Below are 26,909 nucleotides of genomic sequence, written 5' to 3'. Positions count from 1 at the left end.
ATGTATATTAGATTAATGCTTTGGATTTTTCTCCTAATCATGGGGAACATTGGAGAGATTTTTTTCTCCCCTGAGTTATTAAGTACCTTTTTTTTTTGTACTTTGCACCTTTACTAAGTAGTAGATCGTGACCCCATTCACTAAAGAGTTACAAATCATAACAGCAACACTTAAAATAATTTCTGAGCCATGTTCTCAGGGTAATAGTGTGGCAGAATTGAGAACCTAGTGTCTTATCTACAAAACAATGTAAATAGAGGGTCAGGTAGATCTTTGCTTCGATAAGTTTTCATTATATTAGTAACTTAATGTAATATCTTCTGGCCCAAGAGGACAGTGATATTGCTATAATTCTTTAAATCAGCCTTGATACTTACTTGTGAATTTGCAGAGGAATAGTTATTTTCAACATTGAGTCACTGAATATTCAATAAGAAAGGTAAGTCAGATCCAATTCTCCAATTAATGACATAGAAAATTCCAAGATTGACCTATGGAAGTCCTATATGAGGCATCCAAAGAACAGTATTTGTATTTCTCACTCAGTTTTACTATCATGGCTTTATGAACTAAATATGAGATTTAATTAATCATTTAATTCATGGTGCATAATTTGAGGGAAATTGGACTTCAATTTCTTGATACCACTGCTATGGAAAAAAAAGTAGTTTAGCACTTAAAGAGGGAAATAACAATAAGGAAAAGCAGCAATAATAATTACAGTTAATACAAAATTGTATAAATATACCTCTGTGGGTGTGGGTGAGAAAGGGGATTGTTAAATATGTTCTTCTACCTGGTTACTAAATACATGCAGAGCTTAAAAGGGTAGAATAAAATCTGGATGTTATTTGATCAAGTTTCATACTTTGATAACAAACCACTGGCTTGTCTTCTTACCTTCAATGTCCTGGTATAGTGTATGTCTGTTATCTTCTTGAAAGGTAATGTCCTTTTTTAAAGTAAAAGTTTTTGGATACAAGTATATCCTTGCCAGTCAATGTTTCATGTCTCTACAAATATCTAAATGCAGAGTCTACAGTGAAGCTAGTGCCACAGATAATTTTTTCTTTGACATTTTGTATCCAAATATCTGTATGAAACTATATTTACAATGATTTTTTTAAAAAATTGTACTTTTTAAAATTTCACTCTGTGGAATTAGGTCCATCAGGCAGATAAGGAACTGCAGAATTAAAAATATTATAGGTAGCGCTCCTTTTGTTTGTAACATTACAGAAAAGCAATTTAAAATCCCATTCCGGTCTTCAAGTATAAATAATTGGAACGGTACAGATCGAGCACCTAATTAGGCATAATAGTGTTTTTCCTGCATAGCTTTGTGAAGGCAATTAAAAGGAAAATGCCTGCCATTGCAAACTGGACTATCAATTTTCAGATCACATTTAGTTTAGAATGAATACTGTTTGTTTTTATAAATTCTGAAGTCAAAACGCTTAGAATAATTATTTTCCAGGTACTTTTTTTGTTCGGGAAAACATTAAGGTTTCTCTACACTGTACTTACTGCACTTAACTACTCAAGATATCACTAAAAATACATCTTCTCTTAAGAAAACAAGTTGTTTCTTTTCCTAAAAGGATGTTCATAGCTGGTTCATCTCTCCAACTGTATGAAAACTAGGAAAGCCAAACTGTTCACAGTGCCCAGTAAATGAAAATAATCAAAAAATGGGTAGTACAAATTACTCCCTCAATGCCATAATTATAATTTTCTACAGATTAAAAAAGTGAGACGTGTTTCTGACAATTTCCAGTTTCTTTGCTCAGATAAATAACAACTTAGGTTATTTAATTATCTTACAGTAAAATAGTCCCTTTCTGAATGCATTATTATACTTGTCAGAAAACAACAAAGCACTAGTGGCATGTGAAAAATTAATTCCAAGAGAATTTCTTCTTTTCTTGTGCTTTAAACTGGCTTTGCCAAATTGTTGATGTACAGGAAGAAAATGTATGGGGGCCTTCTGTCCTTTCTCTTCTCTTAGCAAACTCTCCTAAAAGAGCTAACATTATTCTTCTGTGCAATTTGCTTAATGACAAATAAGGGCTCGAGTTTCAGCTGGAAATAATTGTTTTTGCATTTAGAAACAGGAAAAGCCCATTCATGCAGATATTTTACAGCATCTACATTCTGAGTGTAAATCTAGGTGGATGTTTATTATCTTGTGGACATAGATGACAGAAAACACGATATATGCTCCGGCATCAGTTTACTCTAGGATACATAGTGAACATGAAAACCTGTCTCATGGAGTTGAAATGAACTCTGATCTTCTAACACACTGTTCAGTATCTTGACTACAAAAAGATGAAAAATCTTTTCTCCAGAGACCAAGCAGAAATTGGCTGTACAATTGTAAAAAAATAAAAGGTATATAGAGTTCAGTACCTTTGCTCTTTAAGGAGGAGGAATCCGACAGTGTGTTAATAGGATTGAAACTCTGACATTTTAACACAGACTACTTACAGTGAATTTAATTTTTTTCTTCTTTTAAAACAAATGACCTGGAACATTCAGAAAATAGAATAGTCTTGCTTCATCAATTTTACTGGAAAATATTTTGCTTTGTGATCTTGGGGAATGTGTCCCTTAAGATTTTGATTGTGGTGTTGCCATTTGCTGTTATCATGGACTGTTCAGTAATTTCAGTCAGAGAAGAGGTGTACTGCAATCCATCCTGTGTGATAAGGAGGCTACAAGAAACATCTTTGTGACTACCCTTTAGTCCATATGTGTGATATAAAAATTGCATAGAAGTTCTGGCACCTAAGCTTAGAATTAATTCAAATGCTTGAATTCAATCCTTGATTATTGAACTCTTCATATAAGACACATGTAAGTCTCTCTTATATAAAATGTGCATTTATATCCTTGGGTAAAGTAATTACATTAACATTACTACTCATCAGAATATTTTGAAACATATGATCCATGCACTGCCTAATGGGCAAAGAAAATACTTCTGTGTAGCTAAGAATGTTGCCAATCTGGCTTCCTAGAAAACATAGGAATCAAATGTGGAGCTTCATAGATACGTGGGTCTAAACACAAGTAACAGGGATGCAAGCCAGTGGATGCAACAGTTTGTGCAGTAGCTTCCACAAAAGGGCACCAGAAACTACTGAGGGCAGTATATTGGTTTCTGCAATGGGGAAAAAATCAGAAGCAACTGGGCATTTCACAGGGCTGTATATGCATTTCATAAACTCTGGAAAGCTCTCACGAGAAGAACAGAGAAGCCATTGACGACTATTTTCTGTATAAAGCTCAGTTACTCAAAATTACTTTTCTCTCTTTGCAACAAGAAATGCAAAGAGAATGTAACATTATATTAATGCTCTGAGCTTATCAGTTTTCATTGCGGTTAAAAAAGAAAAAAGTAAAAAATCCATGAAAATGCAGGAAGAATGGTATTTTGATTAAGGGGGAAATCAAATCTCCTACAAAAAGTGGATTAAATAATTGTAATTTAGCTTAATTTCCAGCAGGAAATACATGAGAATACAACTCAGCTATGAGGGACGTGAAAAAAAAATTAAATACTGAATGATATAAAAAGAGTATTTGAGGAAAGCTCCTTATATCCCAGTGGAAGTGTAAATAAGTTATTTGAGGAAGTAAAAGCTGGAAATTACAAAACTGATGAGATGAGTTTTTACGTGCATCATAGATTCCTTGTGAAACTCATTGCATAATAATGCAAGACTGTTTATAGTTAAAGCTGAGAGAGGGTTTGTGTGTTTGTCTAGATACCAATTATGTTTACACATATGTGTATAGAAATGCTTACCCCCTGAACTTTCTTTGAATATAATTCAATTTTTTCCCAAAAAGAACTTGATTTTCTACTTAACTTTGCATTTAATGAAGAGTATATACATGAAAAGCTGAGAACCAAGTTTTTATCAAAAAATAATAATAAATAATTTTTTTACAATGTAAACCTCTTTGTTCAGGATTTAAGAATATTTAAAAATATTAGATATTATAGTAAACCAAAAAAACACCCCCAAACTACATATATTATCATATAATCCCCTAATTTTTATGTGGCCACTTACTTACATCTTTCCTATGGTCTGAGATAAGATATTGAGCATAAGATATGGATCATTAATTCAATTTAATATCCAATTTAATATTCTGGAAAAATGAAAACTAGAACATGTGGTTGAATAGACAGAATTTCTAGGCCAGGCAATGAAAGCAATCAGAGAATGAGTTCCATAGAAAAAGAAAAGGTTCAACCTTAATTTGGAGGAAAATTTTTATAAGGATTAGTAGGTTTTTTGAATTATTTTCTTTTTTAAGTTAAAAAATATTGACAAACAAAAATCAACACCCAAAGGAACACTTTCTGTGAACACTGAGATGAAACATATTCAAACTCATTGATAAACATAGTTTTGAAGTAAAATAAGCTTTTAATACATTACTTTTCTGAAATAGAACAAAGCATTCCTACACAGAAAGTGGAAACTTTGCATTGTTTAAAATTAAAGGTAGACTTTTCTGCAAGAAAAAACAAAGCCATTCTCTGAAACTTTAATGATCTCTTGTTTTCTGACTTTTTGATGAGTTCAAATCATGTGAAATGGAGTGAGGTAAAAAAAAAAGATATTGACTTAGAAATAGGATTGGATTTAGCCTGAGATTTTTCAGAGCAATGCTCATTTGGGATCATGGATTCATAGAATGGAATTACTGAGCTCACTGTCTTGTAACAAATGGTGCTTAGCTGTAACTTATCTTCTAGAGCCTTCTAAGCTTAACTGAAGAGACTGTGAGATAGAGAATCCATCAATCCCTTTGACTGGATTATTCAAACCCCTCACACTTAAAAAATTGTTTCTTATTGAAATAGTTTCAACTTCAGTTTTTATATATTGCATTTTCTTTTATTTTTCTTCAGAAGGTAAAAGAATCCTCATATATTCAACATTATTTTTCTGTCAAGGTGTGTAGTTTTTTTGGTAGTTTTTGTTTGGTTTTGTATTTGTTTTTCGGTTTTGTTTTGTTTTGTTTGATAGAGTAAAACTGAGGAAGCAGCTTAAATTTCTCAGTCTAATTAGGTGCTGAAGTCTTTGCATGTGTTTTTTGATTCGGTATCAGTCCATCAATTTTCCTGCTGCCAAAAAATTGTATATTTTCTTCTACGTGTTTGACAAAAATGGTGGAAAAACAGATTTCAACCCCTGTAGAAGCAGTTCCATTCAATGAAATCCCCCTTAGGCTGAATAATCAGAGATCTACCAGGTATGCAGTCCTTACTTTATTGTGTGCTTTACTGCTATTCTAAAGAGCTAATTCATGATCAGAATGTTATGAGATACCAAAGGGAATAGAGAAATATAAGAGGATCACATCACTGACAGGTTATTCTCTGAAGCAAACACTCTTCTCAAGAAATGAAATTCAGTTTGTTTGCCAAGACTTGTTTTTCATACAGCCATGTGGAGTGGCATTAATTTTATTCCAGATTATTAATTCTTAATTAATTAAATCTCAAATCAGTACTTCCATTTTATTTTTGAATATATAAATTCATTTGTTGGTTGTGTTTTGGAAAATACAAAAATTTGTTAGTTGTGTTTTTTATTTTTTACTACTGATATAGGAAACACACTTTTATCTTCTCTCACTTTCTCCTCCATTTTAGGAGTTACAGTGCTTGAAGGGCCTATTTATGCAGTGGGAGGACATGATGGTTGGAGTTATTTGAACACAGTTGAGAGGTGGGACCCTCAAAGTCAGCAGTGGACGTTTGTGGCAAGTATGTCAATTGCCAGAAGCACTGTTGGAGTAGCAGCATTAAATGGCAAGTGAGTAGGGTATGCTTACACAATTGAAACACTGCTTTTGAAAACCAGTGAAGCTTAATTGTCATTGCTTTCCCTTATTAAGTTGCAGTGGCACTGAAATGTTCTGGAGTAGGTCAAATGGTCAAAGCTGCATTAATGGCCCTGTTAACTTTACAAGAAACTGGTTTCAATGGTGCATAAGCCACGCAGCAGACCAGCTGAAGCAACATCTAGACAAATTTCCCTGGATATATTGATCTAAAGGCATGAAGAGTTGCATATGATTTTTTATATAAATTCCAGCTTTATTTCTTTTGCACAGCTGACCATGTATTTAATGTATCCTATTTAATAGGTACTCAACTGAATTTTGCATTGCTTATATCAATCATTTTTAAATTGAAAGAGATGTTACCTGTGTCCCAGAAGGGTAGGATGGATAGCACTGAAAACCAAAAACCAGTGGTCACACTGCAGCAAGTAAAAATATGCCATAAACTTTTATTCTTTTTGTCCGAGTAACCATCTTATAAAATATCCAGTAAGCCAAGAACTGCAACTTGAAAACATTTGTTAAGGACGTTTCAACTTCCCAATGCTGTTCTTGCTACATTATCGTTCCACATAGCTGACACGTGTTGCATTCCTCAGGATATTGGATAAACACAATGTTGGATTTAACAGAGGAAAATATATTTTAGTATGGAAGTTCTGAGGATTTTTTTCTTGGCTATTCATTATGATTTCTTTCTTCTGCAGTGAATTAAATAAGTAAAAAAATGCATTAGATGGTCTTCGAAGTGAGAGAGTTACAAACTATTCTATGTGTGTATCTCTGTCTGGGCACTTTACATAAAATGGATACTGGATAAATAAATATTTTAAATGTGAGTTTCTTAAAAGACTTGAAAAAGTATAGCCACTTCCTTTGTGTTTTAAGTGGAAACTATTCCATTTGTGATCTTCCGTTGCCCTATGGTTGGCTTAAAATTTTAAGCAGAAAAATGAAAACCGTATTTTTCTATTACTTTATCATGGAAAAAATAAAAAACCTAAAGCTTTTATATTCTGATCTCGTCAGGATCTGGACGAGGTGATTGATTTGTAAATAACCTCTTATTAATTCCCAGTGTACTGAAGTGTTTCTGAAGCTCATTTGTGTAGATCATGCAAGTAAACTATCAATTATTTTGCTGCTCCAAAAATTGAAAACCGTACTACCTGAATTTGGCAAAACAGGGTGCACAGAAATGAATGTTATTTCACTGAAATACATTTTAAAATTTCAACTGAAATTCCTATATCAACATCTTTCCTAAAACATGAAAAGGATTGTGTCAACATGTGCATCATAATCTAATTTGAAAAATATTTAATTGTTGAAGCAACAAAATCCTACTGAATTTATCAGAAATTCAGAAAAATAACTGAAATTGTTTAGTATTTTGCTTTTAATTTTTAAATTTAATCCATTTGATAAGATTCTTTTCTATAATCATATTGCCTTATTAGATTTTGAAGTTGCAGTACTGTTTCACCCAGGAGGGCTTAATGGAGTATCTTCCTGTCCTCACACAAATGTCACCTGGCTGTTACCTCCAGATTTCCCAGAGTAATAGGATGCAATAGTTACTATTCTTCAATGAGAAGCACAGGAACACAGAAAATATTATCTTAAATGTCTTCTTAGTTGTCAGAAGAGCTAGAACAACTAATAAAAATAAAGGTGATTTTCTAGATAAAAGAAAGACACATGACAAATTTATTTTACCAGCATTCCAGCATAACAATTTGTCTGCTGCTACATGTGAAATAACTACTTAAGATGAAAAAAAGGTGGATAGTATTGGGATTTGAAGAAGAAATGGACTGTATGCAATCACTAGGATGTCACAGTTACCCCTGGAATTCTTTAACAATCAGTCCTGGGTTAAAAGAGTGTAACAGCAAGAGCACGTTAGTTAAATTACCAGACCATTCAAAGGGGCACCAAAGTGTACTATATCATATGGTTCATGTTGGACACATGAATATAGAAATATTTGGATGACCTTAAGAAGCAACACAAATAGAATATTTGGTAGTTTATGTGTGAATTAACATGCCTTATGTTTGAAAAAAAAATAATGTTAAGAAGTGAAAGAAGAGGTGAAAAAAGCTCTGTATGTTGTTAGCACAGAAGGACAGAATAAGAAATTTGAGGAGAAAAAAGGAAATGCCACTGTAAATACATAAAGTTTTATGTATGTTTTATGCATATTTATGCATATTTTATGTATGTTTTGTGTAGAGTTTTGGAAATATTTATGTTGTGTTACTGTGTGGAACTCTGGTCATCATATTAAAGGGAGTTCAAGTGAAATTGCAAAGGCCATATTATTTGTACCATGACTATCAAGAATGCATGTCATACCAAAGAAAAGCAACAAAACTGATACAGTTAGCAAATAAGCAGATGCACAAAATAGTTGCAATTCATCTGGGAATATAGAGATTAAATAAAAATAATACGTAGACAATAAGATCATGTCCACAAAACTCTCATCAGATTCTAAATGTCTGTTTATTGGCTCATATAAAGGGTAATATTATGTGGTTTTATGCAACACCAAAGACTGGAATCTGAGAATTTTCCTTTTCAGTAATACTTTTGTTTTCCCAAGTCAACAATAGGTTCTGGGTACCACTAACAGTGGGTGCAGAGGCTTTGGAGATTCCATCTCCTTCATTTTCATGTGATTCCCATAGTCAAACAGTAATGCAAGAGTGGAGCGTGTTATCCTTACTATATATAAAAGTTTTTTATTTTTAACTTGATGTCTTTTTTCAATTTTTAACATATTTTGGTAGGTATTGTAGGACCTGCTGTACGACTGTAGAATTTCCTGGGGTGAAATATGGTCAGTAATTCCTTCTGATATGGAAACATCATAATCTTTTCTGCCTTGTTACTGTTAACAACCCTGTTGCACAGACTGGAAGAGAAAGAGTGCATGAACTTCCTCAGATCAGCAATAGATCTGGGTGTTAAAATACCAAATGTGGGATGGAGATCTACACTTTGAAAAAACTGGCAAAGGGTGGTGCTTTTATATGCAGATAATGAGTAAGAAGTCATGATGATTTATTTGAATCTTCTTTGGGGCTCACATTAGTGGTGTGTAACTAGTGTGCAATTTACACTATGTAAGACTAGCATTCTACACTTGTCAGCAGATAGTGCTGAGGTAATAGAACTTTCTGCAGTACTTTTCTTCCTTTTCTGCAAGGAACCAAAAGTTTGGAAAAGTCTATCTTTTCCAGAAACTATTTAAAATTATCACTTAACTATTTCAAGCTTTTCTTAATTTCTTAATTTTAAACTCAAGAAGAAAAAAAAAAATCTAGCTGATATCTAAGATCCAATAAATACTAATCTTTTCATTAACTTAAAATATAAATGTCTCCAGATTTATAGGTGATACCATAGGTATTTATTATCCTTCTATCAAAAAAACCTCTAATATATGAACCACTCCTTCCCTAAGAACAGCAGACCTTTACACTAATTTAATTAAATTTTTGAACATATTTTATGCTAAAGGTGTAACTCTAAATTAAAATGACATTTACTTTATACGCTTTCATCAGGAATATATTCTCCTCAAAGACATTCTCTGTATCATACAGATTTTTTATTCTAAACATTTTTGTGTCACTACTATAACTGAAGTTTTTCTATATTGCTCTATTATATGTCCACAAATACTGCATTGCAAAAAAATATTCCTAAGTTTCTACTGGTATGTTCAAAATTATCAATTTATTTTGAAGCAACTGTAGCTTTCACGGCAGAAAGTGTGGCACTTCAGTCTTGATCCCTTTAGCAAGTATCAGTAAATCTGTGTAACAAAAGGATAAAGTTCTCACCTGTTGATACAATCCACAGGCTAACTTTAAATGGTAGAACATCACAGCAGTGCCTTAAGTGTCAAAAATCATGACTTTGACAGGCAGTGGCAAGCAGATCAATTTCACACTAACATCTTGTGGAGTCATGGAGAAGGAGCCCTGCTCTTTATTGATTGCCACATCCTCAAATATGTGTTATAGTGAACTTGATATTTCCCGCTGCTGCTGTTGTTTTTATTAAATACCACACACTATTGTTGGTATATGATAGATGACAGAAAGCGGGCAATTGTTTAATCTTAACTTTTTGACATACCGCCGTGTAAGTATTCTTTAAATAGTATTATAATTTTATTAGAGAAAAAAAAAGTTTTGTAAGATTTTTTGTCTCTGAAGGAAGGTAAAAGAGCAAGGAGAAAGGCTTCAAGAGAATATTCTTCCACATCAATATCCATCTGACCACTTACCACTTGCTGTCACAGGCAAAATGGACTTGACTTGGGGAAAATGAATGCATTTTATTAGTAATAATAAATAGATTCTGGCTAGTGAGAAGCAACCCCAAACTTTAAAATGCCACCTTTTTTCCCTCCTTCCCCAGGCTCAATTTATATCTTGTATAACATTATAGCCCCACCCCTGACTGATGCAGAGGGGTGGGAAATGGGGTCAGACCATAATTGCTTCTCTCTGCCACTCTTTCCTCACCCATTTCCCTTGCTCCATCATGGGCTATCCATGGGCTGCAGTCCTTTGGGAGATAACCTCCTACTCCAGTGTGGTGTCCTCCATAGGCTGCTGTGCCTGAGACTGGTGATTATCTTAAGCAGGAAAATGCAATGCCAATACTGCAGGCAAGATGCATAAACTGACCCAGAGATATTTTACAGGAGCAAACCCCTAAGCATAGATCCTCCTAGTCCAATCCAACATGTTTAAAATTGGAGTTATTTGGCAAGCTTCATCTCTCTCCATCAATTATGTTTCTGTCCTTTTTTCTGTTTGCCTTAGGCACTGGTATTTTTTTCATACTTCTGTTGAAATACACTCCAGCATAAAAAAACAGTGCTTTTCCTGTTGTGTCCTTTAAGTAATTATTTATTATCAGTTGGGAATGTCAAATTTTGTCTCTTACTTAACTGTAACAGATAGAATTTAGATCAGATTTCACATTCTATCAATTCTGCTGAAGTACTGGTAGAATATACTATTTCTTATTTTTTAAAAATGCATTTGTATATACATATTTTTCCCTTCATATCTATAAAAATTAATTGGTTACATTTTCAATTTTACTAGTTAGGTAAAGAGACTTTAATAACTATGTAGCTTTAGGATTTTTTTTTAAATAGTTATTTATCTATTTATATTCAGTTAAATTCATTCAGTTCCACCACTTTTGCAGTAGCTGGATTCATTTAGTGATGGATTTTCATAAATTGGATTATTGTTTTGGCAGTGTTGTCCCAGCTATTCTGTTTCAATTTGAATGGGATGTTATATAGAGATGTTGGCATATGCACAGTGGAATGTTTTGTTTTCTGGTCACTTAATAGAGAAAAACTGGAAAGAAATATGTGTTATTTAGACCAGTATTATGCCTGCTGTAAATAGCAGTTGCTTTAGTTTAGTATGTCCCTTATGGTTATAATGCACTATTACAAAGTAACTATCAGAAAGTTTAGCCTGCAGAACCTTAATTTTTAAGAAAAATAGCAAAAAACCCAAACCAAATTAGCGTAAGCACAAGAAGGGTTCTCAAAATCATCTGGTAGTTAGTCACTCACCAGCAATATAATTGGTTTGGACTGAACTTGGCTGGGCAAAGGTTAATAATTCCAGAACGTCCTTAATAGTAGTTCAGTGTTTGACACGAGAGAATTAGCAATGTATTACATTCATATAACCACCTACAAAAGTTGATTGTATGGCTGATTACAACCTCCTCCAGAAGTTCTGCTCCTTTGGCTTTCATGCATCATATAATAAACTATCTGTGGCATTTTCTCTCAGCAGAATCATTAAGGCTTTTTACTAATTCAGTGTCCTGGTCTGATCTTTTGTACTTTTGCACACAAATTCATATTTCCTTCACGGGGGTCTCATGCAGCTCAGTGAATGTACCGTTTAATTCACGGTGCATCATATTCTCTCTCAAGCAAGATTTAACTTGTTATTTTACATTCATCCTATAAAATAAGAGATTCTGCACAGGTTTACTTCTTTTCCTGTGGGGCGAGGCTAGCCTTAAAAAGATACAAACTAGATAAATATATGTCAGTTTTATAGGAGAACAATGAAAAAACATGAAACTTTACTGTAAAGCCACTGTTTTTCCTACAGTCCAAGGCAGATGCATATGCAACTTGGATATCTTCCTCTTTAGAAGATAAGTGATTAGTAGGAGACACAGCAGACACTAAAAATGTTGCTGATCTACAGGGTGGGAACTTGATGAACCAATTTTCTCTGGCTATACTGTAGCCAGGGCTCCAGTTGCTTGGGCCACATTTTTATTTTGAATGTTTACTTCAGACCTACATCTTTTAGTGTGTATGCCTCCACTCTGCCCATCCATCATCCATACAACAAAATTTTCAGACAAGCTGGCTGTTGGCTGTTGTACAGCTGGCATGACTGTAATTTGTGATAAGGTCTGTCATTCAGGTTTTGGACTAAGAAACCAATTTGTACTACATAATTATTTTTTTTTCTCTAAGTTTTGTAATGAATGATAAATTCTACACAGATATGCATATGATCTAGTATGGTGTGAATTAATTTGGACATGTATTTGTACTTCAGTCCAAACAGACATAGTGTGTGAACTTAGTCGTAATACCTGGCAGAAAAAGGCAATAGTGTCACTCCAGCTAATTCAAGATTTTAGTTGCAACATCTGCACCAGTCTAGACAGTGGGAATCAGTGTGGACAATGCCTAGGAAAATTCACTGCCTAATTTTTAATTATGCAGCTTCCACAATTAAGCACATATTTGAACAAAAAACATTTAGCAATCACTGTTTCCTCTCTTTTGGTCAAGACTGCAAAAGGTATTAATATCCTATAGTCTTGATTATGACTAAAGTTTGGCTTTTCACTGTTATCTTTAGTGGGAGATTAAGTATGAGAATCCAAACCTGTCTCACATAGTACTTAGTGTCTATATGCTGGGACAGGAAGGAAATCTTGTGCAGTGCAGTTGGAGCATTCTAGAGAACCTCCCACACCAAATGTAGGCATTAACTTAGATTACATACAGAGACATGTACACATATGCATGCCTGTGTGTTATCATGTGTATTCACATAATTATTTCCATATATGTGTAAATCTGGATGGATATTTAAATATAAACATTTGACTGAAATTAAAGAAAGCTAAATAATAATTTAATACTCAAATAAATGTCTTTATGCCCAGCAGCCCTTAAAACAACTACCAAATATCTGCTATACTCAGCCATCTCCACTCTTAACTTCCTATTTTTCCAATTTGAAACTTCTTGGGGTAAAATGAAATTTCTTTTGACTCAGTAGACCAGCTTCATCTAAATCTTACATCATTGGTTGAATTTTTTCAACTGAGAATGGTTTGTTCATTGTGAAGATCACAAGCTAAATAACCTAAGACTTTTTTGCAAGTCATCCATATAATTGAAATGCACAGATAATTTTCATACTTCAACAAAGACTAGGGAACTGCTCAATAATATTATTAAAGGAAGTACTAATATGCTTTAAATGGGTTTTTGAAGGCTGAAGTAATACTTCAAAATGTTGTGCCAAACTAGCAAGACAAGAAAGTAGTTAATACTAATTTAATTCCAGGAACTTTCTGTATGTAATTAAGTTCCTTATATAGAATGTATAAATTTACTTCACTACTGCATTACAAGTACGTGAAGTGCCCTTCCAAATTTACACACAGAAAAAAGACTTCATTAATGCTTTCCATTCACAAAATTATTTTATTTTCAACTTTTTATCTGTGAACTACATTGACTTAACCAATGCAGCATAGATAAATATCTCTTCTCTCCTATAGTCTGATTCCTAGGCTAGGTATGGACTGATTCAGCAATACAGTAGGCCAGCACCAATGAAAATTATTACTGTCCCTCAGTTCTACCAAGCAGATATCTTTTGTGCCTAATTCTCTGCTGCTCTTTCAGACACACTGAAAGGCCAGAAAAGGGTACAAAAGGCCTAAGCAAAACCTGGATAAGGTCTTTGATATTCACAGTGAAAGAATTTTGAAAGGGAAAACCTCATTAAGAAATGCAGCAAGGGCATGATTCAACTGGTTTCACAAGTCATACCCACCTCACATCAAAGGCAGTCTGCTCTTTGAGGTTGGCTTGTCAAACTGAATTTAAAACTGGCTTTTCTGAGTAGTTATCAAAGGTTTGTAACAACAGAACTGAGATAAATGATTTTGATCCAGCTGGTCGTGATTTCTCCTAATGTTTCCTACTTTAAAACCTCTACTTCATTTTTTCTAGCCAATTATAAATGTAATTATATATATATATATATATATATATATATATATATATATACACACACACAAGTGTTCAGGAATCTCTCCATCTTCGTAAAAGAAGTTACAAAACCCTGAAAAGACAGAAGATGCTGAGCTTGGCCTAATTTCATATCTATGCACAGTGTCTGAATCAGCTGAAATATAGACCATTTAGGAAGAGAAATCTATATCTCCACAGGCAGAACTTTCACTGTGGAGATAAAATTGCTCAGAACTGGATACTTTCTTTTCCTTGCTGTTTTCTCTCTCTAAGCAGAGATAGATGATTATTATTTTTATAATAATTCTAATTTTGATGGGATAAACCATGAAGAATAATTCAGCTAATTCAGAGAAACACATTATATTTTTCCCTATAGAAATTTTATTAAAAACTTTTGCCAATCTAGACAAAGCAGAAAAATTGTTTATTTTGAAGTCCACTAATAAAATAGGGGGTGTTAAGCTCTAAAAAGGAAGTAAGACTACTAAATTACTTTAGTTATAAGTATTATAAGTACTTCAGAAGTTTCAGATAGCTGTAAAGTATCCTGAATATTGAGTGCTTGTTGCAGACTTGTTCCCCAGTCATTTTGGGCTTTTGTGAACATGGATTTGGATATTTAACTGAAGACTGGAAGCAATTTCTGTCTGAATTGTTCAATCTCAGCCATAACAAAAGCTTTAAAGTAATTACTTAATTTCCAACTTTTACTTGTATGAAATATTTTTATTTCACCTTTGTGAAATTAAACAAACAAACAAACAAAAACAAACAAAAAACCTATTAACAATTCCTTAGAGAAAAGAGGTAGAAACACAATCAAACTCTAAAATGTTATTTCTAAAATATGATTTTGAAAATGAATTTTGTTCTGAATACCAGGGAGCAATAGGTGATCCCAATCATTGGCTGAACATTTTATCAGCTACTTATGAGCAGCATTTTCTGTCTGTTTACCAGCAACTCAAGAGTGCCTTCAGGTATATTTTATTACCAGTCTTAATTGGAATAGAGGAATGAGAAAGTATGTTTCACTATCAGTGTGCAAATATCAGTTTATTGATTTATTCCAGTTGAAAGACAATGGAATAAATAAGAATTTTTCATGCCAGAAGAAATAGCAAAGTGATGGGGATTTTGATTATGGGTACACAAGATTATTTGCACTGAAGTCTGCAAAAGTGTTGGTTCTTTGCATTTTTAAAATGGTGTTCTGTGTTTACGTGTCCAAATACCTGCTTAGAAATATATTTGAAAATCTCAGAATCTTAATCATTATTTGTATTTTTGGGCATCAATTCACTTACTGACATGTAGTTGTCTACTGACATTTAAATTTCTTCAGGGTGCTAGCAGTCATGGTTTTTTCTACTCTACTATTTTCTATCACTCTAAGCCTGGAAGGAATGTCAACATACCTTAAATGTCACAAAAAATATTTTCTCACTGTCTATGGGTATCTGAACCAAGTCACGTCTTTGAAAATAAAGACAACATTCTTGCAGACACCTGTATGTAAATGTTTGTGTTTACATTTATAATACTGAAGATGTTTTTGGTCACATGTTTAAATATTTTTTAGTGTTATTCTTTAGGCTCGGCTGACAACTCTGAGCATAACAGCAAGTTTGACACTGTACATGTCCCCAGATTGACACAATTGAGTGCCATAATATTGATTTAATCTATAGATATCTGATAATAATAAATAAAGTTAAATATATTAAGTCTGGATCCAAAGAAATAATTGTAAAAAAAGTGTATTTGCTTTAATATCTCTCATAGAAGAGTATGGATTCTCCTGGGTGCCATAATCAGAACACAGGTGTGTCTGTCAGGCACTACCAAAATGTTCTCAGGCTTCAGTGACATATTTAGTGGTTGTACAGCACTTCCTTATTCATCAGCATCGATACCAATGAAGTGTAATGGCAAATGCACATTTAAATGGTTCTGAATTCATGGAGTGCTTAGGACAGTAAAAACTTCCAAATGAGTAATTGCTTTACAGAGACACCTTTAACATCCAAAAGTGCTTAGTGGTTGGACTTTAAAATAGCCTGTGTTTCTATTAGTTAATCTCCAGGCTCTGTATAAAAGGCAACAGACTGCAAAAAGATTCATATAGAATGAATACATCCTACAGGGGGAAAGAACAATCAGAACTATTTCCTCTTGGGACCCATTATAAAGAGTAGAATGAAATAAGTTTCTTGCCTGCAGATACTTAAAAACAGAACATCCTTTTTGTTAAATCATATTTTTATCATTTCAAGTTTAAAATGCTCTTCTGAAGCTGTCCATGACTTTCCAACATAGCTCAATCCTCGTAAAACATTCTGATGAAGAAAAACACACAGTGCTTGGGGGTTGTAATTTTCTTGCAAAGTAGACATGTTGCTGTCTGTGTGGATATGAATTTTCTTCAGCGCAAGCAAGAACTTGAAATTGAGGTAGCACTTCTAAAAAATCCACGTTTAAAACATAACTTGATAGTCCTATCTGCAACACATTTCATATTTAATGTTTACTATACTGTAAGTGTAAAACTCATGCTGAACATGTGTTCCTATTGATAGATCTTCATGTGGAATTTGTTGAATATCAGATCTAGTTTTCAGTATTGTTCGTGCTTCTTTATACTTTGATGCACAGCAAAACCGCAGAGAAACTGTAATAAGTGGATTGGCTATTTCTTACTTGTCTGGATTGCCAGTTATAAGTTTGCACTTCCACTTCCATCTCATAGTTGATGAGCTTAGGCAGCAAGCCTACTTACACGATTTTTAAACTTATGGAGACAAATCTGCATGTCATTTGTGCTCTTGACTCTCTATGCAGTAATGAAAGAATGAAAATAGTAATTAGCAAAAAGAAATATCTTCCTTTCTCTTCAGGTGGGCAAAGCACTAAATAGCACATGAATTTGTAATAATATTGAAAACATCTGTGTTCACTATATGAGATTCACATGATTTAAAATTATTATATATTTTCTTTTTTTCTTTTTTCTGATGTCAGATTAAAAACAGACACTCATTTTTATTTCTGCAATTCTGAGCTCTTGTTTTATGAACATTTTTATTTGTGTGGACTTACTTAGGTTATACTCAGTTGGAGGTCGGGATGGAAGTTCATGCTTGAGTTCAATGGAATATTATGATCCTCATACAAATAAATGGAATATGTGTGCTCCTATGTGTAAGAGAAGAGGAGGAGTAGGAGTTGCTACCTGTGATGGCTTTCTTTATGCAGTTGGAGGTCATGATGCTCCTGCTTCTAATCACTGTTCTCGACTGCTGGACTATGTGGAAAGGTATCAAATTATGCATGCCTTTTTTAAAAATACAAAATAATATCTTGTAACATTAATTTCTTAGCTTTGTGGTGGTAAAGTTAAATAGATGTTTTTAACCAAGAAATGTCTAATTAGTAATTACTTGAAAACTTCCATAAAGGTCTGTGAAAGACAATCTCGTTGAAACTTATTGCCATTCCTTTTTATTCACAGTACTATTATATATTACCACAAACACAAAAACATTCACTCTTTTCACATCCAATTTAAGTAATTTTAGGACACTATATTACTATATACATATATATTACTATATACATTGCAGTGTCACAAACTAAAAATTGTAGAGCTGAAAGTTTTTCCTTGAAATAATTTTGTAACACAAAATTGAATTGTGTTTAGAATATTTTCTAACTCTAAAACCATAGCTAAGCAAAGAAGAAATAAAAAACTGTTTAAGTGATGGATATTCACAGTACAGTGTATTTCTTCCTTTAGCAAAATTGCCTCTTTCTAATGTGGTGGCATAAGGCTGATGAGCTGTATTTACAATATCCTAAATTTTGCAAGTAGATTTTCTACAAATCCAATAATATCTTGTAGGGCAGTACAGCACTGATGAACTGTATAAAGCATTCAATTTAAAGGTATGCTTCATATGTTTCGTGAATGTTTGAATTTATTTTTTTTTCTTTTTCTGAATTCTATAAAATAGAATCAGGGAAATATTCAATCCAAATGTGAACAGATTGCAAAAGTTAAAGTAGATAGGTTTGAGTAGTTGGTTTATCTTAACATATAAGCTGTGAAGATTTATCCTGCTATTTATTTTCTGAAGGGGTTAATTAAATGTCAGTTATTTCTTCTGCTGAATCCAGCTTGGTATTCAATATTTAATTGAAAAATTATAAGTTAAAACTCCTTATGCCATCCATATGATTTTGCTCAGTCTTAGAGTCATTGCCATCTCTTCTGTATGTAAACAAAGATCATACACTGCCAAATTCTTCTCATCTTCAACAGAGGGACAGTTTATCAGAAATCCCATGATGCTTCTACTTACAGGGCCTGTACTTGTGGACCTCTGTTTATAAGGAATGATAAGAACTTTCAATGAAATAGGTTTATATTAAGATTACTAGTGACAGACTTAATGAGAACTTTTCTTATTTGCTACTATTTCTGCTTAATGGTACTCAGAAGGGAGCTTTTCTTTAATTTTCCATTCTCTGAGAAAAATGGTAGGGTAGTGTTGAAGGCAAACCATACCAAATCGCATTTGCCTTTCTCATGGGAGACTGCAAAAATGACCTTATCCTATCCTTATGCTGTTTTATGTACTGGTGTTAGAATGACAATATATAGTGTCCCTCATCAAGATACTTTTTCCACTGATAGCAAATTTTGTGGATAATGTACTTCATCAGTAGTCAGCTTTGAGACTAGAAGTTGGGACTAACAAAAAAGAACTTGTAAGACTATTAGTTTACATTGAGTGGATGTGAATTTACTGGTGGAGTCCACTGAAATTTGAAAAAAAATCTCATAGTCCTTGCAGTGATTGATTAGTTTATAAGATGGCTGGAATGTGGTTTATTGTGTCTGGCTTTTCATTCCAGAATAATGCACCATTTTCAAAAAATAAAAGCTCATCAATATCTTAGGGAACATAAAGAATAATAAGTGATAGTAAGTGATGAGGAAGACTGTTGGTCTGAGTTATTTTATATCTCTCTGAAAGTTTTTCTTCCTGTAGATATCAAAGGCTGGCTTTTTAACTAAGTCTCTTCTTCAGGAAGGAGTCGACTTCAGTCATTTTGTCATTCTGATGCAGCCTGGTAGGATGTGCTTTATTCCACTGCACTGTAGTTGCAGCAGATACATGTTATTTTGATGCTACTGCTAAAATCCTGCTCAATAGTAATTAGGTATTCCAGTTTACTCTCTTCTAAGATTGATGCAATTTTAAAGTATTTCCTCTGGATTCAAACGTTCTGAAATAAAATAATAGTTAAACTTCACTCATCTTCACAAGTTGTCAAAGTGCAATCTTCTATTCCTTTTTAAAGGCAAAACAACTCTTTTCTTCATAAGAATTGTAAAATTTTCAAGATATTTTGTCATATTTCATAAAGCAGCTTTCTTTTTCAAATGCTACTCAAAAATTGACAGATGCTAAAAACACAGTCATTTGACCTGTATTTTTTTCCCCTTCATCTTACCTTGATTTAAAAGTTGATATTTTTCTACATTCAGGAGTTTTTATGATAACCCTGCTCAGTCTGGGGCATGCCTAGTTATTATAAAGATGACCTATAGAGTTGCTTTTAGCAGCAAAAAGGGTGTAAGAAATCTCGGGTATTTTCCTGGCAATTACAAAACCAACAAGTTCTTGTGCAGTTCTATTTTGTTGACAGTATTGAGTTATAAGGATTTATTTTAGCCTTGCATACCTGTTTATTGGAAGACCAAGAAAATAAAAAAAGGTCCAATGATTATGTCAGTTGTATTGTTTCTCAGCTTTACCTTTGTACCTGCTCACCTTGGCCATTTTAATTTAAGAGCAGTGTATGAAGGAGTCTATTAAACTTTTATTACCCTTAGGCAAGCAAAGATACAATGCACACTGGTGCATTTCACTGGATGGGAAACTTTCAGCTAGAGGCATATGATGCTGTTGTTGAAAAACTCGCAGAGTCTTTGGAAAAAATCCATTAATTTTTTTTTATTATTTTTTTTTGCTTGTTACATGTTCATTTTTCTTCCTCACATTCAAGCAGTTATTTGCAGTATTTTCCTCTAAAGTTAGGAAAATATTTATCATATATCTAGATATTTGACATCTGATTTTCTGAGAAGTCCCCTAGATGCCTGGATTAGCAGCTAGCAGAAAAGTAGATTTTTTTCTTAAAATGTATTTATGTCTCAAAGACAACATAAACAAGGTTACAGAAAATTCTTTTTTGCCCCGTTTAAAAACCAAATTCATGTACCAAAAGTTTGTTACAAGCAAAACACTGTAGCATTGCTGTTTCAGTGCTTGTATTTAAGAAAAAAATATATATGTAATATTTCATTGTTGAAATATGTAGGACTTCAAACAGTATCCTTACAAGTTGCTTACTGATAATATGACTTACTAAAATACTTACATGTTTAAGCAAATTAGTAAAGTCAAAGTATTTGTAGACTAAAACTGCTTATTCTCTCTACTGATCATATGATTCAATTGTGTAGTAGACTTGCTTAAGGACAGATGAAATTAATTTTATTATAGTGTGATACACTATTCTGTTTTAGTAACATTTGACAGTCTAAAAATGATGTATCTATTCAAACCTAATACTCCAGACATCCCTGGTAGCAAAATATCAAAAGATAAATAATTTCTGTTTTATGCATGTCCAAAAGAAAATGGAATTACTTCAGAAACTGAACAGTTTTACCTTGTCAAGTAATGTCTAAATGAAAACCTAGGTCAAATATTTAATTTTAAAATCTCCATCATTATAAAAAAGGATTTTTGCCCACTGTTTTAAAAATTCAGTATTACTTAAAACCAGTATTACTTTCTTTAATTGAGCAAATATCAGGAGGAGACACTTCTTCTAATGCAGTTAAGCATTAGAATACATAGAGAGGTTATTTACTGTTGTATAGTATAATTTCAGAAATTAAAATATAGTGAAATTTAATTTTAGAAATAATATTTCTAATATTTTTATGTGCTACAGGAAATATCCTACTTTAAATGTATACATACCATATAAATAACATTTATACACACAGACATTCAGATATTGCTCATTTATCATTCTCAGATCTCTTTATAACATGCCATCCTACAAATACCTTAGTTTATTCTAGGAGGTTAGCTGAACAAAAGTTTCTAATCAACATCTAGAGTGTTGAATTGGGAACACAATAAATCTGTATCTTTTCTTTTTCCTGTTAGGGAGAATTACCTTTTGTAGGATGCTAAAGGGTTGTTTATTTTTTTCTTCCCTGGGGAAAAATAAAGAACTATATTCAAATGAAAATCAACCTGAAATGATGCTGTCTTGTCTCCACATACCCAGTTTCATTTTTCTTTGCTCAGGTATGACCCAAAAACTGATACATGGACAATGGTGGCTCCACTGAGTATGCCTCGAGATGCTGTTGGTGTTTGTCTCCTTGGTGACAAATTATATGCAGTAGGTGGCTATGATGGTCAGTCATACCTGAACACTATGGAAGCATATGACCCTCAAACTAATGAGTGGACACAGGTAGTTATAAAGTTTATTTTATATATACATGTGTGCACACACACACACATATGCACACATATATGTATGAATTAGCCATTCTAACTTTTCTTTAAACTTAGTGCAGAAAGGTGCATACTTTGAAATCGTGACCTTAACATTTAAAATAGGTGAGGTGTATTATATGCAAGAATGCCTATTTCTTTTTATTATTGCAAGGGGGAACTTCTGTTGACAAGCTTAAATGTAGGCACAAATGCTTTAAAGTTACTGCAGAAGCCCATCTCTTCTAATCTACTCTGAATTAATGAGAAGAGCATTTTTATGAAGTTCTGTAGGAGATAAAAAATTAATTTGTAAGGATTCATTTTGCAGAACCACCAGGTCATGTTAAAAACCATTAACAAATATGCTTGGATGGGTAGTTAGGAGATATGTAAACAATGTTGTGATTTATACAGTTCCACTAATTACAGTGTGTTGTTACATACATATAAGCTGACTCTACTGTGATTGCTTTAGCAATATTCAGTCCCCTAAGGGTTTTAGTCCTTGTCTTGTCTTGAATACTGTTCAAAATTGCCAAACATATTCTGAAGGGCACTTGAACCTGTTTAGGAATACTGGAACCATACATTTCTGTATTGGTAGCTTTCACCTTGCCTCAAGGACTTGAAGTGGAAGCATCAGCCACAGTCTACAGAATATAGAAACCCCTTGCATCTCAGTGGTTCACAAAATTGATGACAACTCTAAGATTAATTTCTGCTTTCTGTTCTCACACTTTTAAATGAAAGATGACAGGTGTGAGAAAGCAATTTTAAAGTACAAGAGTAGCGTAATGTGGGTTTTGTTTATTTTTAGCCAATTTTACTCCCATTAATTCTGACCATTTTAAAATAATGTTGACACAGCACTTTGATGATCTTTCCATGGCTTTTTCCTGTTTGGCAATCTTTTGCATGTTTTTTTCCTATTCAGTTAATTTGTGTCTGTTTTTCTGCAGATGGCTTCCCTAAATATTGGAAGAGCTGGTGCCTGCGTGGTAGTCATCAAACAACCATAACTTCGTCAGCATCGCTTAGGATTTTACTGACTGTGAAATGATTATTTTTCTATGAGACAAAGAGAATGGTGACTTCACAAAAACAAGGATATACACAGTGAATACACTGTTGATCACAAACTTGAAGAAGTTTGGAAGTGACAAAGATTAAGTATTTATGCCCTATAAAATCATAAAACCGTTCACAGTCAGTGAACAAGAAAAAAGCCCCCAGACTATTGTAGGTGTCAATATGTGAATGTAGAAGAGTAAGTTCAGGTATTGTTCTCATGAATGTGTCCTGGAGAACTGGATAATCATGGGAAATCTACACAAAGAGCAGAAAAGAATATGAGAACAATTCTTGTGGCTGCAAGACAACTGCAGAAACATGAAAGTATATTTAATCAATTTTAAACTGTGTTTTTTAAAAGAGAAAAGTGGATAGTAATATAATTTTTTTGGGTTGTCTTCAAATGGCATATGGTCTTCTCATTTAAATGAGCAGTTTGATTTTACTGAAAGGAAGAGGTCAGATGGTCTGGATATGTATTGTGACTGAGCTGTGATTCTAGTCAGAAGAAACACAAAACTAAAAGTAGACTTCTTTTGCAATTTCAGATTCTACCTCCTCAGCAGCGCTAATGCATCTTGTAAATGAGTCCTGTGAGGGGGAAGCCTGTGTGTTTAATCAACTAATATATAAAGCAGTCCTGTGGCTGCACTGGGGCTTTGTTGCAAATATGGGTGTCAAAGAAGCAGTTACCTAATTCCTTCTTAAACTTATATTCAATTTAAGCATGTAGGCTGTAACACATTTTTAATGTGTTTAAACACATTGTTTAATGAATCTACTGCATGTTGGAAGCTCATGACAAGCTGGAAAATTGATCCCCGTATTTCTCTGCATCAAATTAATGGATGAACCATGACAAGAATAGTCTATAAAGCCTCTTCTAACATTTCAAGAAGGAGAAAAATCCTACACTTTGTTTCTTTCTGATGCTTATACATGCACAATTTTGCCTACTTAGACTTGCCAATTTATGACTTTCCACTTATCACTGAGAATAACTGCAATTCAGGAAATCATAATAAGCGCAAGTGGAATAAGGAAAATTAGACCATTTGATCTAATAAAGTTCATATGGTAAATATACTAGTATCATCTGTGCTTCCCTTTAGGGTTGATAATTTCTGCCAGTAACGATAGTTTGAGCTTTTGCTTTGGCAGTGGATTTGATGCTGGTGCTTTCTGTCTGCTCAGCTGAATCAGTTAGAACCTAAGGCCACTGCTGGAATATGAAATTCTGCTGTTCAGGGATGCACAGCTTCTGGGAACAGGGCACCAAATAAACTTCTGTAAAGCCTTGCTGATCCTATAGGAAACATTTCATGGCCCAAACCAGAAACCTCACCATCCTCTGTTGCTAGCAATTTTGAGAAGGAATTCAGTTTGCACTAAAATGAGTTTTCTTCATGGAAAACTCTGAAATCAATTGAGATGAAAAAAATATGTGAAGCTTCCATCTTGGGCCATTTGATTTGAAGATGTGTCTTTCCTTTGAACAGCATCATGCATAGATGTCTTTGTTTACTGATGTCAGCTGAATTAGAATTCTGAAGCCTAAGTGTATGGATTTAAATATTTTAAATATTGCTCTGTCCTAATATGGAATCAGCTGAAAACACTTCAATATTAATTTTCCACAACCAGTTGCCTTTTGAATTGCAATTAGTCTTTCACAGACAAGCATGTGAATTTTTCTCCAATTACAACAAGTTGTTGAATAAAAAATATTACTTCTCTAAAGAATTTGATTTACATAAACACAAGTTTTGGAGAACAAAAGAAGAAGATTCTAGAATTATAACGAATTAAATATAGACATTGGCATTCAGGTCTCCTACAGAGATAGCTAAAGTACTTAGAGATTGAATTTAAATTATATTCGCACAACTTTCTTTTGATTTCATTACATTCATACATAATATAAATATTGTTGCTCTACCTATACACTGATATTCGAAACTGAATTATTCCTGTTAGTTTAATTCTGTCGCAGATTTTTTTAAGTGCCTTGATCATTATTTTCTTCCATTTATCCTCAATTTCATTTTTGTTTCTCAATTTCCTTTTCTACTTTTTCCATTTGCTTTTATTTTACCAAAATTATTCACATGAGAAATTTTTCAGTCTATTCCACTTCTCTTTTTCTGAAAGAATAAAATTTGTTTTATTTTTATTGTGTAAAATCTAGCCACAATAAGAACCAAAATTTGCTTTCATATTCTTTTTATACAACTTTTACAAGTTTCTTCTAGAGAGAAGGTATGATGAATTTTAATTTTTTTCTTTACCATTATGTTTACTTTTGCTTAAAATAGTAATAGTTTTACCTTTGTTTTCAAATGGAATATATATAAATCTAAGTGCTATATAATTGTTGTCTTGATTTATAATGGTTCATTAAGATGATTCTTGATTTATGGTTCATTAAGAACCATTTTTTATGTGTAAGAGTTAAAATCAATTCTGATGCACTAAATTGTGCTAAATAATATCAATTATTACGTTTAGAGGAAAAGCAGCTGTCTTTAAAAAAAAACAGTTGACCTTGTTGATCTACTGTGGTTTCTTTCATCTCACATGATCTCCTTGATTTCAAAGTATAAAAATCACAGTGAAATCAGAGCTGCCACAAACATCTATTTTACTGAAATCAGTGACTGAATTCCTCAATAAGCTGCTTTGAAGTTTACTGGTTTAATGTCCTAGTTTAGTAGTCTAATTTTATATTCTATTAATATTCTGGTTCAATATTCTAACTATATTCTAAGATGTTAGCTTTTTTTCTCAGTCTTTCCAATTTTTTTTTTTTTCAAGAACGTCAGCCAGTTTATCTAGAATGTCTGTGTTTCACATAGTCTGGATTTATACATAGGAATTAGATCCATTTTCATTTGTTGTCTCTCTTTATTTATGAACATCTTTTGAACTAATCAAACACAAATAAATGTAATTAAAATTGCAGTCCTCTGATGTAATTAATGTTAAGGCCCTCTGGGACTACTGAGACATTTTGCATTTTTCTGTTCTATGTGTTAGAAAGTCCTTTTTAAATTTATTGGTGATTTATAAGAAATCTTATAAATTTCCTTTTTGCTGCCACTGGTTTTGAGATAGAAAGAAGGCAAATGATGTGAATGCTAAAAAAGTTATTTTTAAATGGATGAGTCCATACAGATTTTTATAACAAATTAGAAAAAAACAATACTGTCAGAAAGTGATCATTCTTGGTCTGTGGCAAAGAAATCATAGAATCATAAAACAAATCATAGAATCAAGATCATCTGGTTCCAGCTCTACTGCTGTGGGCAGAGACACCTTCAGATAAACCAGGTTGCTCAGGATCTCATCCAAACTGGCCAAATTTGCTTCTTCAGATGCTTATAGAAGCTATCCCTAAAAGACAAAATAAAGAGGTTTCCCAACAAGAGGAAAGTGTTATAGCTGGAGCAGCGCATTTAATATTTATTAATAAAAGTATTAAAGAAATCAAAGATATTACATTTTTGCAGGGCTTTAATTGGTGATTTAAGTAAAAAAAAAAAAAGACAAGGAAAAAAACTAATTAAAAAATGGAAAATTCTACAGCACATGATGTCTCTGTTTTCCAACTTAATTAATATTTCTGATTCAATTGCTCTCAACATGCTAAATGGCTGAATTTCAAGAGTATGGTTTTCCAGACCTTTTGAAGCTTAAAAATATGGAATAATTCAAGTTGAACTCAATAGAAAAAAAATCAAGAAAAATATATACTTCTTTATCACACTTTTGATATTTTTCTACAAATAGTGTAATGTTAAAAAATCCATTTTACAAGACAAATGCTAACCTTGTGGCCCTCTACTGCTTCTGGAACTGTTGATTACTCTGCCGGTTTGGACTGTTTCTTTTAGGTATTCTTTTTTTATATATATTCACAGTTTTTAATTATTGGCAATGATGTCTTCTAAAAATATATTCCATATTAGAAAATAGCAACATAGAATATATCAATTAAT

At 33.0% G+C, this 26,909-nt stretch overlaps 1 protein-coding gene across 2 annotated transcripts in view; it reads left to right on the top strand.

The window, feature by feature from the left end:
* Window positions 1-22,859, top strand: part of KLHL1 (kelch like family member 1) — a 173,813-nt gene extending 150,954 nt beyond the window's left edge. For both annotated transcript variants that reach the window (XM_062487770.1, XM_062487769.1), the window contains 4 exons: window positions 5,684-5,846; window positions 17,349-17,561; window positions 21,643-21,814; window positions 22,800-22,859. In XM_062487770.1, the coding sequence (XP_062343754.1) occupies window positions 5,684-5,846; window positions 17,349-17,561; window positions 21,643-21,814; window positions 22,800-22,859 (608 nt within the window). The remainder of the gene's footprint in view (window positions 1-5,683; window positions 5,847-17,348; window positions 17,562-21,642; window positions 21,815-22,799) is intronic.
* Window positions 22,860-26,909: the final 4,050 nt, after the last annotated feature.

Source organism: Cinclus cinclus, chromosome 2 (assembly GCF_963662255.1).
Source record: "Cinclus cinclus chromosome 2, bCinCin1.1, whole genome shotgun sequence".
NCBI lineage: Eukaryota > Metazoa > Chordata > Aves > Passeriformes > Cinclidae > Cinclus > Cinclus cinclus.
Note: the sequence above shows the minus strand (reverse complement) of the source record. Positions and strands in the feature narration are given on the sequence as shown.